General features: G+C 42.1%; 2 protein-coding genes across 4 annotated transcripts; both read right to left on the bottom strand.

Moving 5' to 3' along the window:
* Positions 1–1,972: 1,972 nt before the first annotated feature.
* Positions 1,973–6,471, bottom strand: isca1 (iron-sulfur cluster assembly 1). The gene is made up of 4 exons (XM_048999169.1): positions 6,314–6,471; positions 5,508–5,561; positions 4,617–4,725; positions 1,973–3,711 (listed from the first exon to the last, which is right to left on the bottom strand). The coding sequence occupies exons 1-4, from the start codon at positions 6,392–6,394 to the stop codon at positions 3,563–3,565; spliced, it is 393 nt and encodes a 130-aa protein (XP_048855126.1). The 5' UTR covers positions 6,395–6,471; the 3' UTR covers positions 1,973–3,562.
* Positions 6,472–8,650: 2,179 nt separating this feature from the next.
* Positions 8,651–23,483, bottom strand: tut7 (terminal uridylyl transferase 7). 3 transcript variants are annotated; one of them, XM_048992820.1, is made up of 29 exons: positions 23,250–23,483; positions 21,865–22,351; positions 21,535–21,686; positions 21,292–21,408; positions 21,016–21,193; positions 20,849–20,937; positions 20,522–20,573; positions 20,368–20,437; positions 19,368–19,494; positions 19,167–19,286; positions 18,849–18,980; positions 18,506–18,686; positions 17,432–18,396; positions 16,976–17,126; positions 15,321–15,407; positions 14,628–14,728; positions 14,391–14,448; positions 13,937–14,040; positions 13,606–13,695; positions 13,281–13,394; positions 12,548–12,625; positions 11,953–12,130; positions 11,553–11,600; positions 11,368–11,459; positions 10,177–10,292; positions 9,678–9,898; positions 9,492–9,553; positions 9,341–9,407; positions 8,651–9,175 (listed from the first exon to the last, which is right to left on the bottom strand). In XM_048992820.1, exons 2-29 carry the CDS (start codon positions 22,331–22,333, stop codon positions 9,111–9,113), a joined length of 4,284 nt encoding a protein of 1,427 aa, XP_048848777.1. In that variant the 5' UTR covers positions 22,334–22,351; positions 23,250–23,483; the 3' UTR covers positions 8,651–9,110. The 3 variants fall into 3 exon arrangements, with proteins under 3 accessions (XP_048848777.1, XP_048848787.1, XP_048848796.1); XM_048992830.1 differs by lacking the exon at positions 23,250–23,483 and adding an exon at positions 23,051–23,209; XM_048992839.1 differs by lacking the exon at positions 23,250–23,483 and adding an exon at positions 22,911–23,033.
* Positions 23,484–24,031: the final 548 nt, after the last annotated feature.

The raw sequence follows: 24,031 nt of genomic DNA, 5'->3' as shown, positions 1-24,031 counted from the left end.
TTGCATTCTTATCAAAGAGAACAATTCCATGATTACTTGCATCCCAAGTTTATTCTTGGGAGGCAAATTGGCCAGAATGCCAACATTCCCTGCATTCTCAGTATTGAGAAACTTATTGAGCTTCTTACATAGTTGATTGGGCATATAATCTTGCAGCCAGCTAACACGCCTCCCAAGAACAAACGTGGGATGCAATGAATCATGGGATTGTGCTCCTTAGCCAGGATGTGACCGATGCATCCTTGATATTTTGTGTGGGGTAAAAACAACATCTGGGGCTTTTTACCGCTTCTTGAATATTAGAACTGTACTTTGCCAATGGAAGATGTATTGATAAACATCCATGCTGTCTGTGGTATTGGCAGTATTCATTGATTCTGTCGCATGCAGGGGCATAGAGGCATTTCACTGCAGTCCAGAGTGAGTTTATTGTTTTGTAAGTCATCTTTCACCATTGACATTTGTAAATAGGGTAAATAAAGTTGTTACTGAGTTTTGATCCTTTCATTTTCATTTCAGAGATTTTTAGTAGACTGGTATGATGCTATGATGTTACATACATGTTGAAGTCATCAAGTGTGACGATTGCACATTTTCAAAAAATTAATTTGCAAGGTACATCAAATAATGTGGTGAACAGAATTTACTCCTCTGTGCTTTTAACATTTTCTATACTGTCCCAACTTTTCTGAAATTGGAGTTGTACCATAATTTCATGGTTTATCTTTGCCCACACAGGTTAGTTTGGGATCACTAAACAATTTAAAACCTTCACAGCAAAAGATATTTTGCAAGGATATTAAACTTAAATAATGTGTTTTAATGTCTTCTCAGATTTATGGAATACTACTTTCCTTAATGCTACCTAATGTACAAAAACTGACCAGACACCATTGTAAAGCATTTCTCAGTGAAAGGGTATCCACTTGTTAAGTCTGATGCAACACATGACATAAGATCTGTTTCTGGGGCCTGATAGTTTAAACAAACCACAATGGCAGGACCGGTAACGTTATTCATCATAACTTCTTTCTTCACCAAGGCGTCGTTAGCAGTGAAGAGGAGGCTAAATTGGTAACACTTTACGTAAAGCAGTCATAATGCATTATAGATACCTTCATTATACATTATGATGCGTTCATGAAGTATTCTAAAAAGTTCCCTTTGCCCTCAAAAATGCATAACACATTCTTGTCAAGTTTATTATGCATTATGAATGCACCGTGAAGCTCTTATCTCTAATGCACTATAGACACCTTCATAATACATTATTATTGTCGATATAAGCCATTATAATGCATTATGAAGGTATTTATAGTACATTGATTAAGGAACATAACATTGCGGCAAACTGTCTTGTAACTTGGTTGGCTCTGGATGAAGTATTGTTGCGTTTCAAACGACTTAGGCCACAATCGTAAGGGGAGGGGGGCATGGTGTATATCGGCAACTCTAGTTTCATCTCTTCACAGGATCGTTCTTATTGGCGAGGATGCAAGTAACGCACAAGAACGTTAAAGTACACAATAGATTGTACACTGTTCTGAACAGTGTGGTAAAGGAACATTGGTGTAAGGGGTTAAAGAAACGAAGGTAGAGGCGAGAGCAGCTGGGAGCATGGGGGGACCTGCTGACACAGCATGGCATCCATTGGTTACAGAATTATTAATGTTCTCTGCCAGTGCGACTCTACTCCGTATGAAGCTCAGCCTGTAGCGCCTCCTACTGGTCTCTCCAGGTCACATACATAATCCTTATGTGGCACAGTTACAATTACAGGTTAACTTATAGTCCTGATATACATTATGGAATGGGTATGCTTTATGCAAAATGTTCAACTGCAATATTAAAGAAATTGCTGGCTTATGACCTGCTGCTTATATTTCATATCTGATACAGATGAGGAAGGACTCTTACAGAATACTACTCGATGTGACAGCATGTGTGTGTACAAAAATGACAATGAAGCAACTCTGTTGGAAACTTTAATGACATATTGCACAAGTAATAATACCACACGCTGTACAAACACATTCTGTTGTTTTGACACTGAAATAGTCCATTCCTCTTTTGTATATGTAATTTGTGCGTTTCATTATGGGGTTAAAGAGTACTATACATTCTTTATATATACATATAACCAGAGGATAAAACAACAGAAATAATAATTATAAAAAATGTTCCCCTTGCCCTCAACATATTCTGGATATCATTCCTCATTCTTCCCCCGAGCCTAAAAAAAAATCCAATGTTTCCGCAAGTGAACAAACAAGCAGAACCAAGAAAAAAAATGGATGTAACATGAATAGGCAGCATACATCTCATCACTGTAAACAGCCCAACAACATCAATGGTCTTTGCCTTCCAAGTCACATAGATTGAGGCCAAAGAGGTGCTCGTTTTATAAACCTCTTTTGTTGAGCTATTATAGGCTTTTAGCAATTTCAAAATCGCAAACCACTCGGTTGACGGCAAGCAAATAATTCTTAGCGGTTAGAAAAAAATCATGGAAAATTATGGTGGAAATGAATTTCTCCATGACGTAGCAAGCAGTAATGGGAGAAACTAAACTTCAAATCCCATGGTTGGCGGTCTTTACATTTCCTATCAGTTAAAGTAGACCAACCAGCATCTTAACAGATCCAAAACACCATACCAGCATGAACCTGTACTCTTCCCCTCGCTAGAAGGAAGCCCCGCATATCTGAAGCTCTTTGCAAATTCAGCAAAGAGCATTATACTGTCATCTCTGGACTACTGGTAAAAAGTTTCATAATCTAAACAAACAACTCAGACGGTATCCCAGAGTGATTCAAAGCACTGATATATTCAGAGTTACCCACTGACCCTAGACTCAAGTCAAACTCATACGTCCAAAATGAAATGCCATGACCTTCCAGTTTTAGACTAACATATGAAGGGACCATATTCATGTCTCTGGTTTTGTATTAGACATGCACTCCTAGCTTTGGTGCCTCAGAAAACACAGCTGCACAGTTCAGTGTTTGCCCAGTGGTGCTGAGCTGCATTAGTGCTTGGACAGGAGCCTTTAGGTCCATGTCATTCATTTGTGATCAGTTTGTGACAATACCAGACCTTACAGTGGAAAACCAGACACACTTGGCGCGCACAGAGGTCTGCATGCAGGCATGTATATCAACTTTGACATGTTCTGTTAGCTTTCATGGACCATTTCTTGGGGAGGGGGGGATGTTTGATTTAGCATCAAGTTTTTCCATAGACATATAGATTTGTTATATACATAGATATGCTACCTGACACAGGTCTGTGCAGAATTAACTGCTCTTTGCTCTGGATGAGTAGCAGAGGTGGAACTGTTGAGAGCAAAACCACACAGCCAAAATGGGCACAAGTAGTGCCAAAATACGTGATCTACATAATACATATTACAGAAAACGGATACATCCAGACCCCTTCAATGCATGGACTCACCCAGAGTCACTTAATCTCTCGCTTACTTGGCAACACCTAGCTGATCTGGAAGATTATGAGGGGGTGAACCGACTGAGTAAGAAACGAGTGAGACAGGAGGGCGACCTGCTCAAACACTGAAGCTTTCGCCACAGCCGCACATCCCTTTGATATTGGGGTTGTTGAAGACAAACTCGCTCGCCAGCTTGGTCTCCACATAGTCCATCTCGGTTCCCAGCAGGGTGAGCTGCGCCTTCTTCTCTATGAAGACTCTGACCCCTGTAGCAAACAGCAGACCATGTTTCAAGTGAAGCACACGGTCGGGGCACCTGCCTACTACACAACTGAGATGTCAGTCACATCTGGATGCTTAATTCGCTTCCTCTTGGCATAGATTAAGCAGGAACTCGAGGTGCATACCATTGTACATAAAGAAATTTAATGACAATGTTCAGGCTTGAGCGAGACCTCAGATATGGTCTGTGATCAGGTCTTGTGACAGGTATAGTTTACATTCTTTTCCAGCCCCGCAAACCACAGTAGTGACCATGTGTGCCCCACATTTGTCTAATCATGCACTGGATGAATCTCCCCGTTCACCCATTAGCTTTTGTCATTTGCTTGTTAAATCTTACATTTTGAATCAACACAGACATTGCAGCCGAGGAGCGTATGCTATGATGTTGGGCATCACACAATCTACTGTAAGTACATAGGTCTATTTATAGGGGGGATAAATGAAGCCAAATTAAATACTAGGCACATGTGTAAACAGCCACTAGAAAATCGAGGCAGAGGAACCCAAAGGGCCGGAGATTACTGTATGTTGTCCTTCACAGAGGAGTTTAATCCATGACCTACAGGTTGCTTTATTTGTTCATATTGGCAAATGTTAAATGTTAAACTTTGAAACCTCGCTTCTTCCATCATTAAATTCAACCACCCATTTACGCAATGATCCTTCAGTGATGCACCTCTAGACTGAGCCAGGGAACCCTTCCCAGACACTCAGTGACAGAACATCCTAAACAATAACTTTCTTTTTCCACCGTGGATCAATGTGTTTAAAATTATAGCAAAGCAAATATATCTTATTACTGCAACAAAGACATGAAAGGAAAAGAGAACGAATGTTTGGCTCTCCCACAGGATTTTGAGAAGCATTGCGATCAACTGCAACTCACCATCCTGCAGCACCTCCTCATCTGCTGTCTCCTCCTTCTCCTTGATGTAGTTCAATGTGTATGAGAGTCCATTGCAGCCACGTGTTCGGACTCCCACCCTCAGACCGATCTTTGCAAAAAGAGAACCTCACGTAAAAGTGCTCAAGAGCAACAAAGACCTTTTCAGCTAAATAAGGACAACTGAAGCAAAGCAGTACATTGTATTGAAACTGAGACTGATGTAGTGCAGTCTCAATCAAAAGTCTCAAGTGACTACATGAGAACCAGATTCATATGAACAAATATACATATTAACCTAAATTCATTCTAAAAAAAAAAAAACACATGCAACTATTACTCAACTAACTCTAAATGTTCCCATGGAATACTTATGGAAGTAAATATACACATAGACAATAGCTGAAATACTACTCGTCCAACAAATGCTAAAAAAACATCCATCTTCTATACCCGTTTGTCCCATGCAGGGTTGCGAGGTCCAAAGATTATCCCAGAAGCTACAGGTACAAGACTGGGAATAACCCAGAACGGGACACCAACAAATTGCAGGGACCACACAACCTTCATACTCATACACAAATAATGAGGTAATATAATCACTGCAAAATTTTTTATAAAATACCATGTCTTTAAAACAAAATAAGGCTCATAGACATAAGAGTTATAATTGACAACATTCAAAGTAAGAGGTGAGTAGGACTCTACTCTCAAACACAAACATATTATACGGTGGTCTTAGAACTTAAGTACAGCTCATTTAAATTTTTTAAAAGCATTAAATTTTTTTTTAAAGCATTTAAAAACAAAACAGGTAAGAAGCGGCATTTATTTAACACTGATGTTTATAGTGGTGGAATATGCCGCTTTAAACTTGTACAATGAGATACTTACATATTCTGGTTTGTTTTGTAACAGATGTTTAATCTTACTTACTGCTGATGGCGTCTAAAAACAGAAAAACTGTATAAATATCCAAGAAGATATGCACAAAGAAAGTATGTTTACATGATCTTTGCATTGGACCCTCATTAGGAATTTCCTGCAATTATATTTATAAGCAAGACTGCAAAAATGCATGTGGAGCTGGATGCGGAGCAGACTTTCCCAAGCTTCTAAGTGGACATCACAACACATGGACAGATGGTTAGTTAGATCATTTTTATATTTATTTATATATATATATCCTAAACCCACCAGCTTGCCAATTCTTACTCAACAAAATCTAAAATGTTTAAAAATCTTAAACTAACACTTGACTATGTACTAAAGTCAACAATGTATACTTCCTTGCCATGTATAGGACAAGTTATTGTCTTTTCTGACAAAATGAAAATGCTTATGTATTATTAATAGATTTGGATTTATGTTATGTCACCGTTCATTTCAATGACAATGCACGTTTGTAGGTCAATACGTCAGCTACCGAAGAGTTAACTAAAGTTGTAAGTTTCGTTGAGGAAAAATAGCTAACCAACAAGGATGGCCCCAAGGCAATCGTTTAAAATACCCAAATTACAAACTATCTGTATCTGTTTGTCGCGTACCTACTTTTCCAGATAAAAGTCGCACTATTTTGAAACAGCTAGCTAGAAACACTACCCTCACATTTCAACCCTAGTCTATTTAAAAACCCACGGAATCTCACCAGCTATGCAACTTTCGCGCGTTTGTTTGCAGAAAGCCAACAACACACTTACCAGAGTTAACGCAGCCCGAGTTGGAAGCAGTTTTCTCTTGCTGACTGCTCTTACTGTCGCCCGTACTACAGGGGCAGACATCTTTCTCCTCTCTCGAAATCTCTTTGAACATCAAGTTGGAAAGGTAGCGAAAGTGAATAACACATTACTGCGCATGCGCTGAACGTGACAGCCCAACAATTCAATAATGTCGTCGGCAATACGGCATGTCAATAACTGGCAAGCTAGTTAGCCAATAGAAAACCACCGTAAAACATCACACTCTCGCGAGTTATGCAAAGGAAACTGAATCGCTGCATAGATATTGCGCAATATTTTGAGAAGTATGAAATAATTTTTGGAATTCTAGTTTCGAAAGCTAAATATGATGAAGTATATATGAATAGCAAGAAGTACACCCAAGAAGATTATGTAATTGCTTTATTTTACATTATACATCAAAGCAAAGCACTAGGAATAAATATAATGAGAATTTAAATATTAAAAAGTCCACATTGAAAATATAGATATTTAAATAACATTTAAATGACATTAATTTATTTAGATTTGACTTCAACGGTATAAGACCTGTATCTTCCACCACAATATTAGAGAGCTAATTCTGCATCCTGGGTACCCCGCAAATAAATCCTCTAAGTTATTTGTATAAGAGCTCTCTTTCCTAAATAACGGTACAATACTCAAAATGATGCCATGGGATACAGCTGCCCAGAATGGCGCCACTGTAGAAGTGTATTCGTAAACCTCTTTGCTTTGACCTACAACAATGTAGGCTTACAAAATGAATAAAAGCCTGTATAAGCAAATTAAAACAACATCAAAGAGCTTTATATATATATTATTTAATAATATTATTTATATATATATATATATATATATATATATATATATATAAGCATATACTGTATGTGTATAGGTTATGCTGTTTTATTTGCTAATAAAACTCATATGCTCGTAAGAAACTCATGACATCAAACTTACAAAAGTCGTATTCTGCGTTTGCTGTTATTTAGAGTAAATTCATAAATTCATCTAAGTGAAGGGATTTGTCTCAGACTCCACAATCAAAATACCTGGATTGCGCAATCTATCATTGTCTATGGGTGATTTCAAGTACGTTTTAATAAGCCCGAGTACTGAAAAGCTTCTTTGAAAATACCCTTCTTTGTTAGTAGACTTTTATCGCCCTCTAGTGTTTCTAACGGGAACAGACAGCAATTTGCTCATATACGACGGTCAAAAAAAAGGGGAACGGAACCACAGGGAAGGCGAAGGAATAGGGCTTTTATCTGAGTGTAAGAGAGGAAAAGTGCTTAAGATGTTGGGGAGAAGTGAAAAGAAATAACGACCATTTCAGCATCAGCAGAAGGGAAAACAAGAAAATGGGCAGTGAGTTGTAGTTCTCCTGCAGTTGGATGCTGGTTCCAGCTTCACGGTTCATCCCTTAGTTTCAATAAGAGTACATGCCAGTGGGATAGGGGGGCATGTGCCTCCCCCCAACCCCAGTATTTAATTTGGCTTCATTTTCCCCCCTATAAATAGACCTATGTACTTACAGTAGATTGTGTGATGTCCAACATCATAGCATACGCTCCTTGGCTGCAATGTCTGTGTTGATTCAAAATGTAAGATTTAACAAGCAATTGACAAAAGCTAATGGGTGAATGGGGAGATTCAACCAGTGCATGATTAGACAAATGTGGGGCACACATGGTCACTACTGTGGTTTGCGGGGCTGGAAAACAATGTAAACTATACCTGTCACAAGACCTGATCACAGACCACATCTGAGGTCTCGCTCAAGCCTGAACATCCATCCATCCATCCATTTTCCAAACCGCTTATCCTACTGGGTCGCGGGGGGTCGTATCCCAGAAGCAATGGGCACGAGGCAGGGAACAACCCAGGATGGGGGGCCAGCCCATCGCAGGGCACACTCACATACCATTCACTCACATATGCACACCTACAGGCAATTTAGCAACACCAATTAGCCTCAGCATGTTTTTGGACTGTGGGGGAAAACCGGAGTGTGAGGCAACAGTGCTAACCACTGCAGCACCATGCCGCCCCTAATACTTGTAAATAAGTATTGTAATATTTAGCAAACTACAACTCATAGGACAGCAAGAACATTATATTTGAAATCTGTTCAGTCTTGTTTATAACTTGAAGCAAATGCCTCAAGCTAACTAAATGAATCATATTTGTTTTTAATTTTTTTCTTATTTTAAAAAAAGGTTTATTTTTTTTAGCAGTTTTCACACAGTAGTAAGTTATCACAGCAGCAAACAGGTGGAAGACAAGGCTTGTGGTTCTGATTTATCAAAAGCCCAATGCTAATTAAATCTTTTATTCTTTTTACATGTTCATTCAGAGACTCAATCACTGATTTCTGAAGGTCGTACAGTAAAGGTTTATATCACTGCTTTGACAATCCCAAGGGCCTTACTGTACAGCTATCCGAGGCGTTCCAATTTAATCTATTTAATCAGTCTTTTCTACAGACTGTTCATAGTGCATGTGACAAAGTGACCAAATGACTGTATTAAAATGAAAATAAAACAAATAGAAAGCTGTCCGGCAAAGAGCATGCATAATGGCTTTTGATTTAAAATGAATTAAAAAAAGAAAAAAGAAAAGAAACTCAAATTCCTTCTGGAGGAATTCTGGTTAAAAACATAAGACCAGTGAGGTGGCTCAGGTTTTGTCCTGCTTCTCACCGCGCGGCCTACACACAGACAAGAGCTAAATGTGGATGGGACTGGGTTTTGGCTTAGAGTAAACATGCTCCTCTTCAGTCCATGGGTTTTCTCCTGGAAGAGGCTCTTCCTGGGGTCAGGTGCCTGTTAGTGAGGCTGCCTGTAACAGATTGTAAGTTTAATGCTCATTAGCAGGCCACAAACACTCCTATCATACATGAAAAAGGTCAAGTACACGTACAAAAGAGTGACTTAAATCACAAGCAACCCCCTCCCTTCGATAGCAGAAACACCCCCAGGGACTAAAGACCCCATGACCACAAACCTGCTTGGGGGCTCAGCATCATCTTTGACTGTTTCGGCTTCTTCCTCTCCTCCCGGAGGGGTGAACCCTGCAAAGACACACGAGAGTGTAAAGGCACAAGCCCAAGAGCAGCAGGTGTCAGGAATGAGCTGTGCAGGGTATTTCCCCAAACCTGTCTTTCACGCGGGTTCTTCGTGTGACTGGATGTAGACAACCCCTCACCCCTGGGGCTTCCTGTGATGGAAGGTTCAGAGGTTAGAGCTACGCAGACCTCCGAGCGATTCATTCTTTACTAACCGGAACCCATAAACCACAACCAGAGACCACGTGGTTTAAAAGTGCCTTCCTGTCTGCTTACCAGCACGACCCCTGTATTTGGGACACTCTTTCATAATGTGGTTGCAGGAGTCACAGATGAAGCATCTCCTCTTCTCCTCCAGGCCCTTCCGCCTGTCGCCATGGCGTGGTGTCTGGTCCCTGACTTCCAGGGGCTCTGGCCGCACCCTGTCCTGGTCGCCATGGTGCCGCCTACCACCTCCTCCGTCCTCGTAGTTCAGGGGATCACGCTTCTGTCTCACCCTAAAACGGGAGCAGGCATAAAGGCACCTGGCTGTCCGTGGCCCTCACCGGACGTGAAAAGGTGGTACATGAACACGCCCTACCCCTGAAAATAGCATTCTGAGAAACACACTTCATGGCCATCTTGTACAATCAAGAGAACACAGAACTGCTGCTGTAATACCCTTCCAGTGTTACTTTCACATTCAAATTTTACAATTTTCTGTGCCACCTACTGAATAGTACATATATACAATAACGTTGAACGTATACAATAAGCCATGATGACGCAAGCTTACTTTCTACGTATTGGACAATCCTTCATGAAGTGGCCTATTTTTCCACAGATGCGACAGCAGCGGTCATTCGGGGCCAGTTCACCCTCGGTGAGCACCTCGGGATCAAAGAAGTACTCCTGGGGAATATACAGGAACTTTGGAAACAGCCCCAGGGATGGAGACAAACCTGCCCCCATGGAAGTGATCAATGGGACACAGCCTACGGCCCCCCCAGCCATGACAGTGATTATCCACTCACCCACTTATCCAGTATAGTGGTGGTTCTCAGTCCTGTTCCTGGAGGGTCCCCTGGTAGAATGTTTTCATTCCAGCCCACACTGCCATCAACCTGCCACATTCATTATTAACTGAAGGACCATCTGAGCCTGATTAAGCTTGGGTTGGAATGAAAACATTCTGGCAAGGGGGGGCGCCAGGGAGACGACTGAGAACCACCGCGTTAAAGGGTCACGGAAGGGAGGCTGCAGGTTGTCCAAGGAAGCAAAGAACACCCCAAATAGGACACACACACACACACACACACACACACACACACACACACACACACAGACACAGACACAGCAATTCAGGCATGCAGGTCAATCTAACTAAATGTGTCTGGAGGAAAGTGTAGTAGCATAAGGAAGGTAGCTTAACATGCATGGGGTGTGGAATCTGATCCCACAAAATTGTGAACAAGCAGGTGAAACAATCTCCATTCTAATGCAATAACAAAATCTTAAATAAGCCTCAATGTGCTCTTATTCACAAATATACCAGTAGTACTGTTCTCTAAAATTCCTGAAGTCAGTAGCGAGTGAATATTTAACGATCACCATAGGTTAATACGTTATGTCCCCTTAATTATTTTAACATTTTTTTTTTACATTGCATAGAAGCATTCACAACCAAACAAGGCCTTCCTGACAGGGCAGACAGCCACCGGCTTGTCTTGCTGCAGCTCTCTTGTCCAAATGAGTCTCTCATTTATGGAGGAACTCTGGGATTAATGCAGCATTCCTTCGTGTTAAAGGTCCGTTACATTCCGAAGATCATCTTGTTAGAAAACGTTTAACGCCCTCCACGTCGCAAACAAGACAATACGACAAGTGTTCCGGATTAGAAAAAATAAAAAATCCTCCATTCCATCATGTTTTTATAAATTCCAAACAACTACATTACAAGGCTGAATGTTTCTGGAGAGAGACCCACCATTTCTGAGGGGTATTCAGGAGGGTAGACTTTAATGGGAGTTCCAAAAACCCTTCTTCCATTGATGAAGGCCTTCATAATGAAATTAGTCACTGTGTTGGGATAAACAAAAGTAAATAAATGAAGGTATGGCCATTCATTAATGCTGGTTAATCTGTAAACAAACAAATCTGTAAAGCACTTACTTCTTCTAGATAATCCAGCACCAAGGTTATGGTTCAGATCAAAAGGATCTATGGTTTTGAAGGAAAAACAAGACACAGATTAAATTGCAATAGCTTAAAAACCAATACAATTAAGATAATCAATGATGGTCCATTGTTAGACTAAAACTTTCTATGCTTCTACCAACAATTGTCAGACTTGGCAACACACACACACACACACACACACACACACACACACACACACACACACACACACACACACACACACACACACACACACACACACACACACACACACACACACACACACACACACACACACACACACACACACACAAAGGGAAAAGGGCCCCGATTCACTCACGCACATACACAGCACCCGCACACTCCTCATTCCCCAGCCGGCCCAGGCTCTCACCCTCGATGACGATGTACTTGGAGGTCCACTGTTTCTTGAAGGTGGTGAGGAGCTGCTTCCTGCGGATGGAGATCACGTGCTCCTTGAAGTCAAACTCCTCCGTGTAGAACTGCAGCAGGCCTAGCCACAGCTCACCCACACTCTCCGTGTTGCTGTGGTACTCCGGCCAGTGGCAGGGCTGCACACACGACGGCACGGGCGTGAAAACGTGCCACCATGTCAGCAGACGCGTCCCTCCCACTCTTTTTAACAGACAAACCACTAGCCCCCCCACCCCCCAACTGCAGCATTAAGAAGACTCTGAATATCTCCACAATAGTGATGCAGATTCACTTCGCAGGCAAGAAGTAGAGAGAGGTAAGCGCTTTGCAGGAAGCAAACTGCAAGACCTATGACGCTCTCACCCTCAAAGACAGATCTGTGCTGTGCTATATGACCGTCAACATGTAAACCATGCATCTAAAAAAGCAGAAAAGCAAAAATTGTGGAGGGAGGGAATCGGAGCCTTATACAGCTTCAGGAGTGACCCATTAGGGCTAAAAACAAAAAAAGGGACGGCAAGGTAGCCACACAAATCTAATTTTCTTTAACTTACCAATTCATCCAGTTTATCGAAGAAATAGACATTCCAGCCATCAACTAGGATTTCAGGCTTCTTTGGTCCATTATAAATCTATAAAAGAGTGAAATTTAATTCAAGCACTGTGAATTACACAGAGGCCACAGAAAGGGTTAAAAAAAGAGAATTCATATTGGTGAGTCACTCAGATTGCAATGGTTACTGGGCAAGTAAACAACATGCTGGATTGGTCAATATGAGAGCAGAGTACACAGAATAACCAGATAAGTACTTTGTGCATTTAGGAAATACTGAAATACACTGGCATTTGTCAGCTTAACATACTGTCAACATGTGTTTTTTGAAATCCATATTTTAAACTAGTCTTTGCTTCATATATGTATGTGTGTGTATGTGTATATACACACACACACACACACACACACACACACACACACACACACACACACACACACATTATATAAATACACACACACACACACACACATGAAGCAAAGACTAGTTTAAAATATGGATTTCAAAGTTTGAAAGAATGCATTACATTTAACATTTTCCATATTATAAAACATAGGTGCAACTTTAACTGACTGCGCCTTTTTATATATAGTGCATGGAGTTTATAAGCACCAATATCTCAAGGAAAAAAAAACAACTGCTAATTCAACACACCCAACAAGATAACACACTGTTCTGGCACCTCCCCAGAGGGTCCTAAAAGAACACATCACACCCTAAGGATGGGGAATACCTCCTGGAGAACAGGAATGACGGGTGGGCTCCTCTGCTGAAGGAAGAACAGCACCATCAACGTGTAGGCGTAGGAAGAAAGGCTTCCACGCGAGGCATCGCCGATATCGCACACCTGCAGGGGACATGCACACACACGCACACGGCAACACAGCCTAGTGATTAGCTCTGATTGGCTGGATGGCGCCATTTAGCCTGTAAAAGTAACTCAAACCTCACTACCATACACATACAGCAAATGGTCTATATGCATGAGTACAACAGCAGCAGGGAATGACAAAGGCTTTGAGTGCCAGGATCATGCTGTGGGGAACCGCCGTACTCACTTTTGAAAACACCTTCATGGCATAACACAGGTACTTCACTCTGGGGTCGATCGCCGCGTATGATGCAAGGAGCCGCGTGTTGTGCAGGGCCTGAAGGAAAGGCAAAGGTGCAAAATGCACGAAGATTGGCAAGGAGTCAAAATGCCAGCATGGCCCAACACACTGTCAGGGTCCATAGGCGGTCACTCGAAAATGCTGCTTCAGTGGAGTAGGCAGTAGGCTTGCTGGATCACACAGTTGGCCCAACTGGGAGGTGGTCACACTGGCTGCGCTGCAACTGGAAGCTGGGCGAGAGGGGCCAGTGTGTTGTAAGTGGGTGTCACATTCTCACCAGCGTGTTGTACAGGCTGATGTCTCCTTCCAGGCCTGTCTTGTCATGGAAGAATTTCACGATGGGGACTTTGGCTGTTGTGATAGGCAATATGTTGCGCAGACCTAAAAGGTAAACCACCCAAAAAATTTAAATTACACACAGACTTTGCAAAAACTGTCGCAACAGCCTACAGTAATTAATCTTAGTTCTGTTATCGTCTGTCTTAATTTCTGCACACAAGCAAGACATCAGTGAAAACATACTTCACAAAAAAAAAAAAAAAAAAAAAAAAAAAAAAAAAAATATGCGGCTCAGACTACTAGACCAGTAACTCTTAATTCCTCATTGAACCAACAGAGGTCACATCCACTCGAGGTCGGGTAAGGCGGGTGATTACACCAGCAACCACAACCGTTCCGGGAAAAGTGCCGCAACCACAGACTTCCCATATCCTCCACAGACAAATACACACCTGGGAGTTTCCTCAAAACTCTGGCGAGACTTTCTATGATTGCGATGCAGTCAAGTCCCTGACAAGACACAAGCGTTTCATCACTAACCAGCAAAAGTCACGATCAAAGCACAAATCACTAGCTACATAAATCAAGCGAAATCCCTCATTTTGAATTTAGAATCATGTAACTAGAATCATATAACAAGTTGCCCCGCATACAAGTTGCACACTATATATATGAGTAGAATGGGTCACCTCAGAGGTCTCGTGGCCCTCTAGGACCATGCAGATGTCCAGATCACTTTGTTTGAACCCAAACCCATTCTTAGAGGATCCAAAGAGTCTTAACTTGGCCCCTGCACATTAAAAGACATTTGGACAATGAAACAACAGGATGCAGAAGGGGAGGTTTAAACTGCAGACCCGTTTCACTTCTCACTTTTGATACTATTTCAGCTCAAAATTCAACCTATATGTATACACACATAAATAAATAACTACTGGGACACAGCTCTTAATGACCAAATTAAAGTATTTAATTCATTGCCACAGGTATATAAAGTCAAGCACCTAGGCATGCAGTCATGTTTGCAAACGTCTGTGAAAGAATGGGTCATTCTGAAGAGCTCAGTGAATTTAACTCTGGAGGGCCAAGTATCTACATTGCAGCCCATTTTGGCCCAGCAAGCTACTGCTGTGAAGTGCTGCTTAGAAAACTTTGTTTGTTTGTTTTGGTTTACTTGGCAGGATAACCATAATAGTTCATCAAATACATACTGTTCTCCGAACACGCAAAGCAATCAAAGCATTCCGTGTCTATTTTCCTTATACTGCATGCGGCTAAACAGTTCCCTGTTCTTTTCATTGGACTCGAATGCTTCTGTCTATCAGGAGAGACAGATACAGATTTTTTTGGGAAGGATTACCACATTATCCTGCGTAGCTTACCCTCAAACTGAAGCCTTATGAATTTTTCCAAATCCTGCAGGATGTGTTCTCGAACCTTCTCCTCAATTTCATCCGGTGAAAAGTCTCCTTCAGAGATCAGAAAGAAGCATCAAGAAATCAGTGATGCGTAAAGTAATTGGAGATGGTCTTTAATCCACTGAACAGTAAAAATACGGCAGCAATCGAGTGATTTCTCCTCCAATGTTAACTGATCAAATATCGATAAAATCATGGCACCCTATCTATTCAGTTTACGGAAAGGCGTTACTTTCATAAAAAGCTTACAAAAGCAAAATTTCTTTCTGAACAACTAATTCCTTTCAAAATATTCAGTAAGTATATATTCAGGCAGTAACCTCACTCCAATGCCAATTTCCAATCCTGCTAAACTCAATTATTCATTAGAAAATACAAAGTTGACCAATATAATTCACCTCCTGTTGAGCTTGAGTTTAAGGAACTGGTAAGGACTTCTTAATAATCAATCGTAACCAAACTTAAGAGCAACACTACATCAATAAACATTCCTCTCAGATGACCACGTTAAAATACGGTTAGTACACTTAAACATTTAAGATAATTGCTTGAGAACAATTAAGAACAATAAAGAAATATCTAAGCTATACACATTCAATTTAAGAGAAACAAAAATATTTTTTTAACTAATTCAAAAAACGCCTTTGACCTAGCCCTATTTGAATGGCGGCATGCATTCACCCAATAGATTAAGAGCTTAGCTAGGGTGAACGTGGGTATCCTGTGAACGTCCAGATCAAGCAATATTTGCTACAAGCAATTCTATCAACTACAGTTCTGGCACAGCACCTGATATCTACTCAGCCAGCTACTTCACAAAAGTAGACCCATCTCACAAGCTACAGAACTGACTAAAACAAAACGCACAACCACTCCATCAGCGGTTCACTTTGTTCCCCCCAGTCTTCAATCTGTTACCAAGAGATTAAGCTAAAGAGTAACAAGAATGAAGGAACTGAATTACACAAATTCACTAATGACCTTGGCATGTAAGAGACAAAGCAATGCATGTATATTTACTTTTCAGGAGGGTTCAAGTCTTGTTACCTCACATGAGTCAGCTCCTCTACACACTACTGTCATTTTCCCCACTACTGAGCCACACACAAGAATAGCATTTTTCCATTACCATCAGAAACCCCAACTGCAAAATGAAAACAAATGCAATAACTACAGGGCTAACATGTCTAATTATACAACTAATATCAGAGAAGCATGAAAATAGTGTCAGACACAGAAACACAAAACGAGTATGAAGGATTTACTTTGAAGTAGCTTAACTAGCCAAATATAAAAATGTCTTTTTTTTTTATTATTCTCAAATTTTCAGTGACTGCATGAGGAGACATGGTTTAAACCAATCAGGGAACAGCATGTCAAAAGTGTCAAACTGAAGTCAAAATCTTTGACGTGAAAGACAAATGGAAAAACCAACCTTCACAGCATATTCTGGTGTGCCTCAATGATGGAAAGATGTCTTACAACTTTTGTCTTTGATCAACATTTATGAAGCGCATAATGACTAACTGCTTGCAAGTTAAATAGGTGTAGTCTGTAGTGAGCAGCTTGGACATGCTGATTAACACTTCGCATACTTCTGTTCAGAGATAGCCACTTACTGTAGCACTGCATGCACACGTCATTAAGAATTTTAAGGAACTTTGGTGTCATAGGAGGTAGAGGGTCAAGCTCGACCCTCTTGAAATCTTCGGGACAGTCGCGCTTCAGGTGGCCATCATGCTTGCACAGGCTGCACACGACGGTGTGGGACTGCGGAGAGGAGCAAATTACTTCCAGTGACAAAGTCAGCCATGTCTTTCTGCCACTTCCTCACGTCCGTCTCACTGTCTAGCAACTCTTACAGGCTGCACCTAAGCTAGCAGTGATCCAGCAAAGCCTCCTACTTCTATGTTTGTACAAAGGTTATATTCATCATCACAATCCTTCCGCTTACAGGTATTTTAACGTTAGCAGCAGATGAAATACATCATAGAAGCATACAAGTGACTGAATGGAAAGGATTTGCCACTGCGTGTGAAGTCCTTTAAGGATAAGACAGCAGAACAGATGAATACCTTGCCACGGGTAAAGACCATCTTGTTGAACTTGTACTGCAGGTTACGTCCAGGACATTCTAAGGCTTTCGTCAGATCAACTGTATGTGAACGTGGTTCAACTACCATGCCGGGACCATCTCCTTCTTTAACCAGCCTATCTGGATGGAGACCCTCGCCTTCAGAGAGAAGCTCCTCCCCTGATACCATATCCACTGGGTACTGCTCTTCTTCTGTGGTGAAACTGTCAAGGTGCTGACGAGTGTACTCTTCTTCTTCCTCCTCTTCGTCGTCATCTTCATCAGACTGGTTTGCCTGGCAGGAAGGTTTCTTCAGATCAGCTAGGATGTCATCAGCACTGCCTGAGTCCTCATCCTCTCTATCCAGCCCCTCAGGGTCATCGCTGTCACCCATCTCCACAGGTGCCTCCAAGTCAGAAGGACTCTCAGTTTCAGGCTCCTGCTCTTGAGGGAAATGGGGCAGGTGAGTAGGGTCCATGTCGTCACTCTCATCCATATCTAATGGGCACTCTTCTTCGACTCTCTCACAGTCACTTTCAGCACTGTCCGCACAGACCACCCCTTCTTCCACATAGTCAGAATCTTCCAGAAAAGATGCCCTTTCTCCCTCAACAACGCAAGGATCGCTGGCAACATCCTCACTGTCTGTCTGCCCATTAACCATGGGAGACCTCAAGCTAAGAGTTTTCAACCCCGACTCAAGCAGGAAACTGTCAGCTGGTGATAGGGGGTCAACAGCACAAGGATCTGATTCATGGTAGGTTCCCTCATGGTCTTGGTTTTGTCCTCGCGAGCTGTGACAGTCTGTGTGTTTCCTCCCTGCCTTCTGATCGATGAGTTGTGATTTCTGCTGTCCCAAGGGCATGGCAAAGTACTTGTAAGAAGTCTTCAGACAGTGCAGGATGTACTCGTACATAACTTGACTGTTCACTGAACGTGCAACATTTCTTTTCACCGCAAAAGGATCTGAAAAGACATTTCATATACTTGTGTAAAAGACAGCTAACTAGAAACTACTTCAAAGTGTTGCAGATGGGTGCCATTCTCCCTAAATAATCACCACAGTAAAACTTACCTTCTACAGCAATCCTTTTCTTAGACCAGTCCTTGGATTCACGGAAGCAAACACAGTTCAAGCGAACACTGATGACACGGTTGGCCGTGTCGAACTCCAGCGAGTAAAAGCGCAGCATCTCCACCCACAGCTGCCCCAAAGTCACAGAGCACCAGCGATCATCTTCGAAGACCAGGGGGACCTTCGTATGCACAACACGTGATCGATTACACAAAGGAGAGAAGAGCAGAAGAACATCAGCTATTTCTGCCAGAGAATCTCTCAGCCCCAGACACCTCATACAGCATTAACACATGCACATCAGCTACACATCATTAAAAGGGCACCAGCTGTACAGTCTCACCTTTCCATTTTTGCAGATCTCCACAGAGGGTGCAGTTTCCTCCTGGGAGGGTTTGAACTCCCAAAGCACATGATCGTTCTCCACACCAGTCAGGTGGAAATCACTCAGTCTGCTCATGGAAAACCCCACTATCTGCTTAGACAAAATAAAACCGTAAACCCTAATTCTGCTTTTCAAATACAAGTATACTATTCCCCTGTAATCTTAGTTCTACATCTGATAGTGTCTAGACAGAAAGGTAAAAGAGGTTAAGGTCCACAATAAGCACACATGCCTATGAGGGTGCAATGTGAAGCAGGTTAGGATCTACCAACTCACCCAGGACCCCAGATAAGTGGGTAGAAGTGGCTCCTTCCGCTGCTGAAGGAAGAAGATAACCATGAGAGCCAACACATATGGGGGAAGTCCACCTTCCTCTGGATGGTCGATGTGACAGATCTGGGGCAGGGAACAAAAGCAGCACATCAGAAAAGCAGAGGTGATCCCTTACAGCACGGATCAAAAATGCAAAAGACTCACCTGAGCCCAGCGTCTAAACCCCACAACTAGGGGGCGCAGGTGCGGTTCCAGGTTGGCCAGTGCTGAAAGGTACTCTGTTGTCAAGTAGGCGTTGTCATTGCCTGCGCTCACCTTGCAAATCAGACCACTGCACAGATAAAACAGTTTAAGTGCAGTGTTCACCAGGGTGACCGCTAAAATTATATACACATCATACTCATAAAAACAACCACCAACCCAACCAGTAGCCTTTGCTTTAACCACAGCTTCGCGAGAAGTATAATTTCTTTGGAATTAAATTATCAAAAATATATCTAAAAATAGGAAAGTCACTATCTCCAGTTCCCATACGAGTTGTGCACATTGAACGTACATTTCACTGGATCACAACCGCGGCTAGTCATTTATGCCTCCCCCCAAACATACCCAGCCATTCCATACATTTGTTCTTCACTCACTATCAGAAACTAAGCACATTAAACAATGAATCATCTCCAGCCCATAATTACCGAGCAAGCTGGCAGACAAATAAAACAAATGCAAAAAAACAACTGCATGCACAAAAGAAAATGTATAGTTGTAAAAAACCAATGCTGTGTATTGTGAGAATGAGGGATTTTTCTCATCTTAATTGCACATAATAAAATGGCTCTAAAAGTTGTGAGAAACACGATCAACTGTGCACTTCAAGAACTCCAAGCTAAAGGATAACTGGCTGATTTTTTTATATAATCCACCTCTGCTGACATTCGTGCAGAGACTTATTTTCAAAAGTTACATTAATAACATTCCAAGGACAGAATAGTCTGTTAACCCAACAACACCATTAATTAATAACTGCTGAAAAATATCACCAAAACAAACTAACAGAATCAGCTGTGATTACGTTATCAGAAAACAGACTCTACAATTCTTAATGTTTTTTTCCCCATTAAACAGAAAAATAAAGTCAATGCACAGAAGCCTTCCTATAGTGGGACACATCAAGTTTCATGGGGGGGGGAAAAAAAGAAAAACCAACCTTTGCTTTTCTTTGCAAACTACCACAGGAACCCTTGCATGAAAGTCAGCTTCCAGATCCATATAGACAGCTAAAATCAGGCAAACAGATTAAAACTCTGCATCATGCTCTGCCTGTTTACAACCATGGCAAGGAGGAGGAACCATTAACTCACGGCTTTTTGAGAGCGCCTCGTTGACCAGCAAGAGCACGTCAGGTTGATGCATCTGTGTCGGAGAGAAGGGTTTCATAAAATTCAAGACCTGGTGCAGAACAAGACTCAGTAAACAACAAAAACCTGTCGCTCGCATCATGTATTGCACTCGTTCTGTACAATTACTGACCATAACAGGTCCACTGTTTAAAAACCTGTATGACTGGAGTCCAGTAATTCTTTCTCTTTGAAACCCGAATGAAGAAATCAATAGATGAATGGCAGACTGGTCTCAAGGATTTTAGGAATCACATATGTAGACGCTAAAAGTGCCACGGTATTACTCACATGAGGTGGGAACTGGATGTCTATGTTGACATCGGAATCTTTGAAACCAAATTTAGTGCAAGAGGATCCATATAACCTCAGTGAGCATTCTAAAAACAAAGAAAGTGTTTTAAAGTTACCATAGCCCAGCTGACTGGGAGAAACATGACAGCAGGTTGGGCCCCTACCAGGCAGGTCTGCTCTGATGGCCTCTTCCATCGAAACAACGATACGGCGCCTCGTCTCCACATCTTTATCATCTAGGCCATATTCCACCACCTCTTTCTCAATGGTGATGCCTACAGCTTGGGTCTGAGGTTCCTCGGGTGGTGGGATCTCTATGAGGAGCATCTCCTCAAGCCTGTCCTGGAAAGACCAAGCCAACAAAGCACAGTCACTCAGAGGTCCACCCACTGCATTCTCAATGCCCCAACCAGTGACCCAAGGAAGACGGGGGAGGTTACCCGGGATCTTTTTTTGTGGAATCTCTCTTTCAGGTGTTTAAGGGCGACAGACACGGACTCCAACAGCGCGTCACACAGGTTACAGTGGTACCGAGCCTTAGGATTGTTCCGAGAACGCTGAAAACACACAACACATGGTAGAATCATACCGGGTCTGTCAGGTGACGTCCCAACTAACATACTGAGAGTTACCTGTGTGGAGGAGGAAGAGGTTGTGGCCCCTTCCAGAGAACGAGAACTCACGTTTCTAAGTCGGAAGATCCCTTCCTTGCCAATCCTCTCTTCAACCCGACGCTCCTTTTCTGAGAGAGCCGACATGTCAGTCACATGAGCTCCTCCGTCCTCATCTCTCTCACTGTGATCTTTCCTCCTCTGCCTCATTCTTCGTTTGTGCCCTATAGGAGAAGCAAAAAATAAATAAAGCACTGGGTACAGATACTGCTCCCACCAGGCAATAAGGGGAGCAGATTATATTTATTAGTAATACTACCTGTCACATTAACCAGATTCTATGAAAATAATTCAGTTTTAAAAACCCAAACATGCTTATGGTGACCCCTTAGGCTGCCATACCTGAGGAATGAGAATCCGGGTCCCAGTTTATCGAATCCTTTAGGTGCCGTCGCCTATTCACTGCTTCCAGTGGCCTACCCAAGTCTTCGCCATCCTCCTGGAAGGCATTCTTCCTCCAGCTGCCCCCAGAAGGATGTTCTCTCCAGTTTTTCTCTTGCAAGTGGGGCGTCTCTGGGATAGGAAACTTCCGGAACCCCTCTCTGTGCTCATACCTGTTCCTGTGGCCACCCCTACCAAACTCACGTGGACTGCTGTTTGAGGGACTGTATCCACGGCTTCTGGGATTCTTGCCAATGATGCTGCTCATGCCCTTCTTATCATGAAAACCCTTCTCTGGCTTACGATTGTAATTTCTGCTGTATTCCAGATCTTCGAGGCGCGCAGAACTCCGCCAGCTCTCCGTGTCTTCCGAGACATTGCTTCGCTCCTTGCTTTGCTTTGACTTGCGCTTCTTTCCGGTATTTTCCATTGGACCGTTGTATTATGCCTGGGATTTAAAATTTGAATAAACAAACAGCAAGTCAAAACTGGGTCGAACGTTATTTGACAGATATAAACCAGGAACATAAGGAAACACCTCTGATGAAATGCACATTCTTTTAAGAACACTGTACAAATAATGGTTAAATTCATTGAGAGACAAATCATGACTATAAACAAAGTCCCTTAGTATCTAACTCCAATAGCGTATAATTACAACTCAAATTGAATAAAATTTACGCTAGTATCTATCTACGCGCCCAATACATTTTAACGCGAGAACAAATTCTAAAATTAAACGCCACTTTAAACGAACGTTATATCTTAAATGGTATCCTGTTTTCGTAAAAGAGCACAACTTCATTACATCGCAACCCCGACCTATGAAAACCTAGCTTAATAGCAAATTGTAGCAATAACGTGTTAACGTGTAAATTAAGGCAACAAATATTACTAATAATCAAATTAAAAACGATGGCTTTTAAGCGCCTATAAATGACCCCAAGCAGGTCTCCGCGTCCCCAGCCTTAAGCCTGGACACGACCACGGCTCGGCAGCTCGCTTACTAGGCCGCCCACTCGTCTTCTCCAGATTAAAACCGATGAGTTGTTCGCAGGAAACAACTAAATGTGGCGACGGAAAATCTCGCCGATCCTTGGCAAAGACGGCGTGCTGAACGTTACAGCCGCTATGCTTCCCGAGGTACCTGCTCAGCTGGACCGCGCACGGCGCCGAATACACGGTCAGCCAGCACGCTGGACGGCTTTGCTTTACTTCTCATCTTTATATAAAAGAGCAATCTGGCTAACAAAGCATTAATGAAAACGTGATGTACCTTCAACTCTACACAGTTAAAAGGAAACAAATTTATCGTGACATTCAACGCTTGTCGCCAATCTAAATACCTGTACTGTCAATTTTCGTATGGACTGCATGCTAGTCTTGTTGCTCCAGAAAAAAAGACGGCTAGCTGTGGCTTTGACGTCCGGACCGAACCCTCCCACACGCTACCGAAACTGGCTTTCGGACTAGCTCTCCACGGATAGCAAGGCAGCCTGCGGGCCTGCACGTTAATCCAGTAAGGACACTAGAAGCTGATTTGCCGGCTGTAGGCTAACGTAGCTAATTGCGTTATTGTGTTTCTCCTGTCTGAACAGAAGAGGGCGAGCGAGCCTCACCCTGTCTTCCGGGCTTCGCGCATCCCAGTTGCGCTGTCAACTGCTCGCGGCGCAGTTTGTTGCTACGCAAAAGGACACTCACTATTTAATTTTAAATGCAAAGATGAACCCATTCATGGGGAAAAAATCGTGAGCACAGGAATAGAACAATTTTATAAAAATGTTCACTTATGACTATATGTCTAGTTCCATAGTTGGTTTTGAATTACTATTTCAATTGTTTCATATAAAAAATTATAGGGCTGCTGCTAACTACTATTTTCTCTATCATGAAGCTATCGACTGTTTTACCGATTTGTCGATTAATCCAAACGATTAATTTCCTTCCAAGTTGATTTTGACAAAAACAAACGGTCACTGCAGGGCTATAGATAATGGACGCCGGCTTTTCGGCACTATACTGAAATTATTGTTAATGATTAACAAAAGTTACTAATCTGTATGAATTCGTCGTATCCTTATAATGTACTTAAATTCGATTAGCGGAGTACGCCACATGGGGCTGTTTT

This window comes from Brienomyrus brachyistius, chromosome 2 (assembly GCF_023856365.1).
Source record: "Brienomyrus brachyistius isolate T26 chromosome 2, BBRACH_0.4, whole genome shotgun sequence".
Classification (NCBI taxonomy): Eukaryota; Metazoa; Chordata; class Actinopteri; order Osteoglossiformes; family Mormyridae; genus Brienomyrus; species Brienomyrus brachyistius.
Note: the sequence above shows the minus strand (reverse complement) of the source record. Positions and strands in the feature narration are given on the sequence as shown.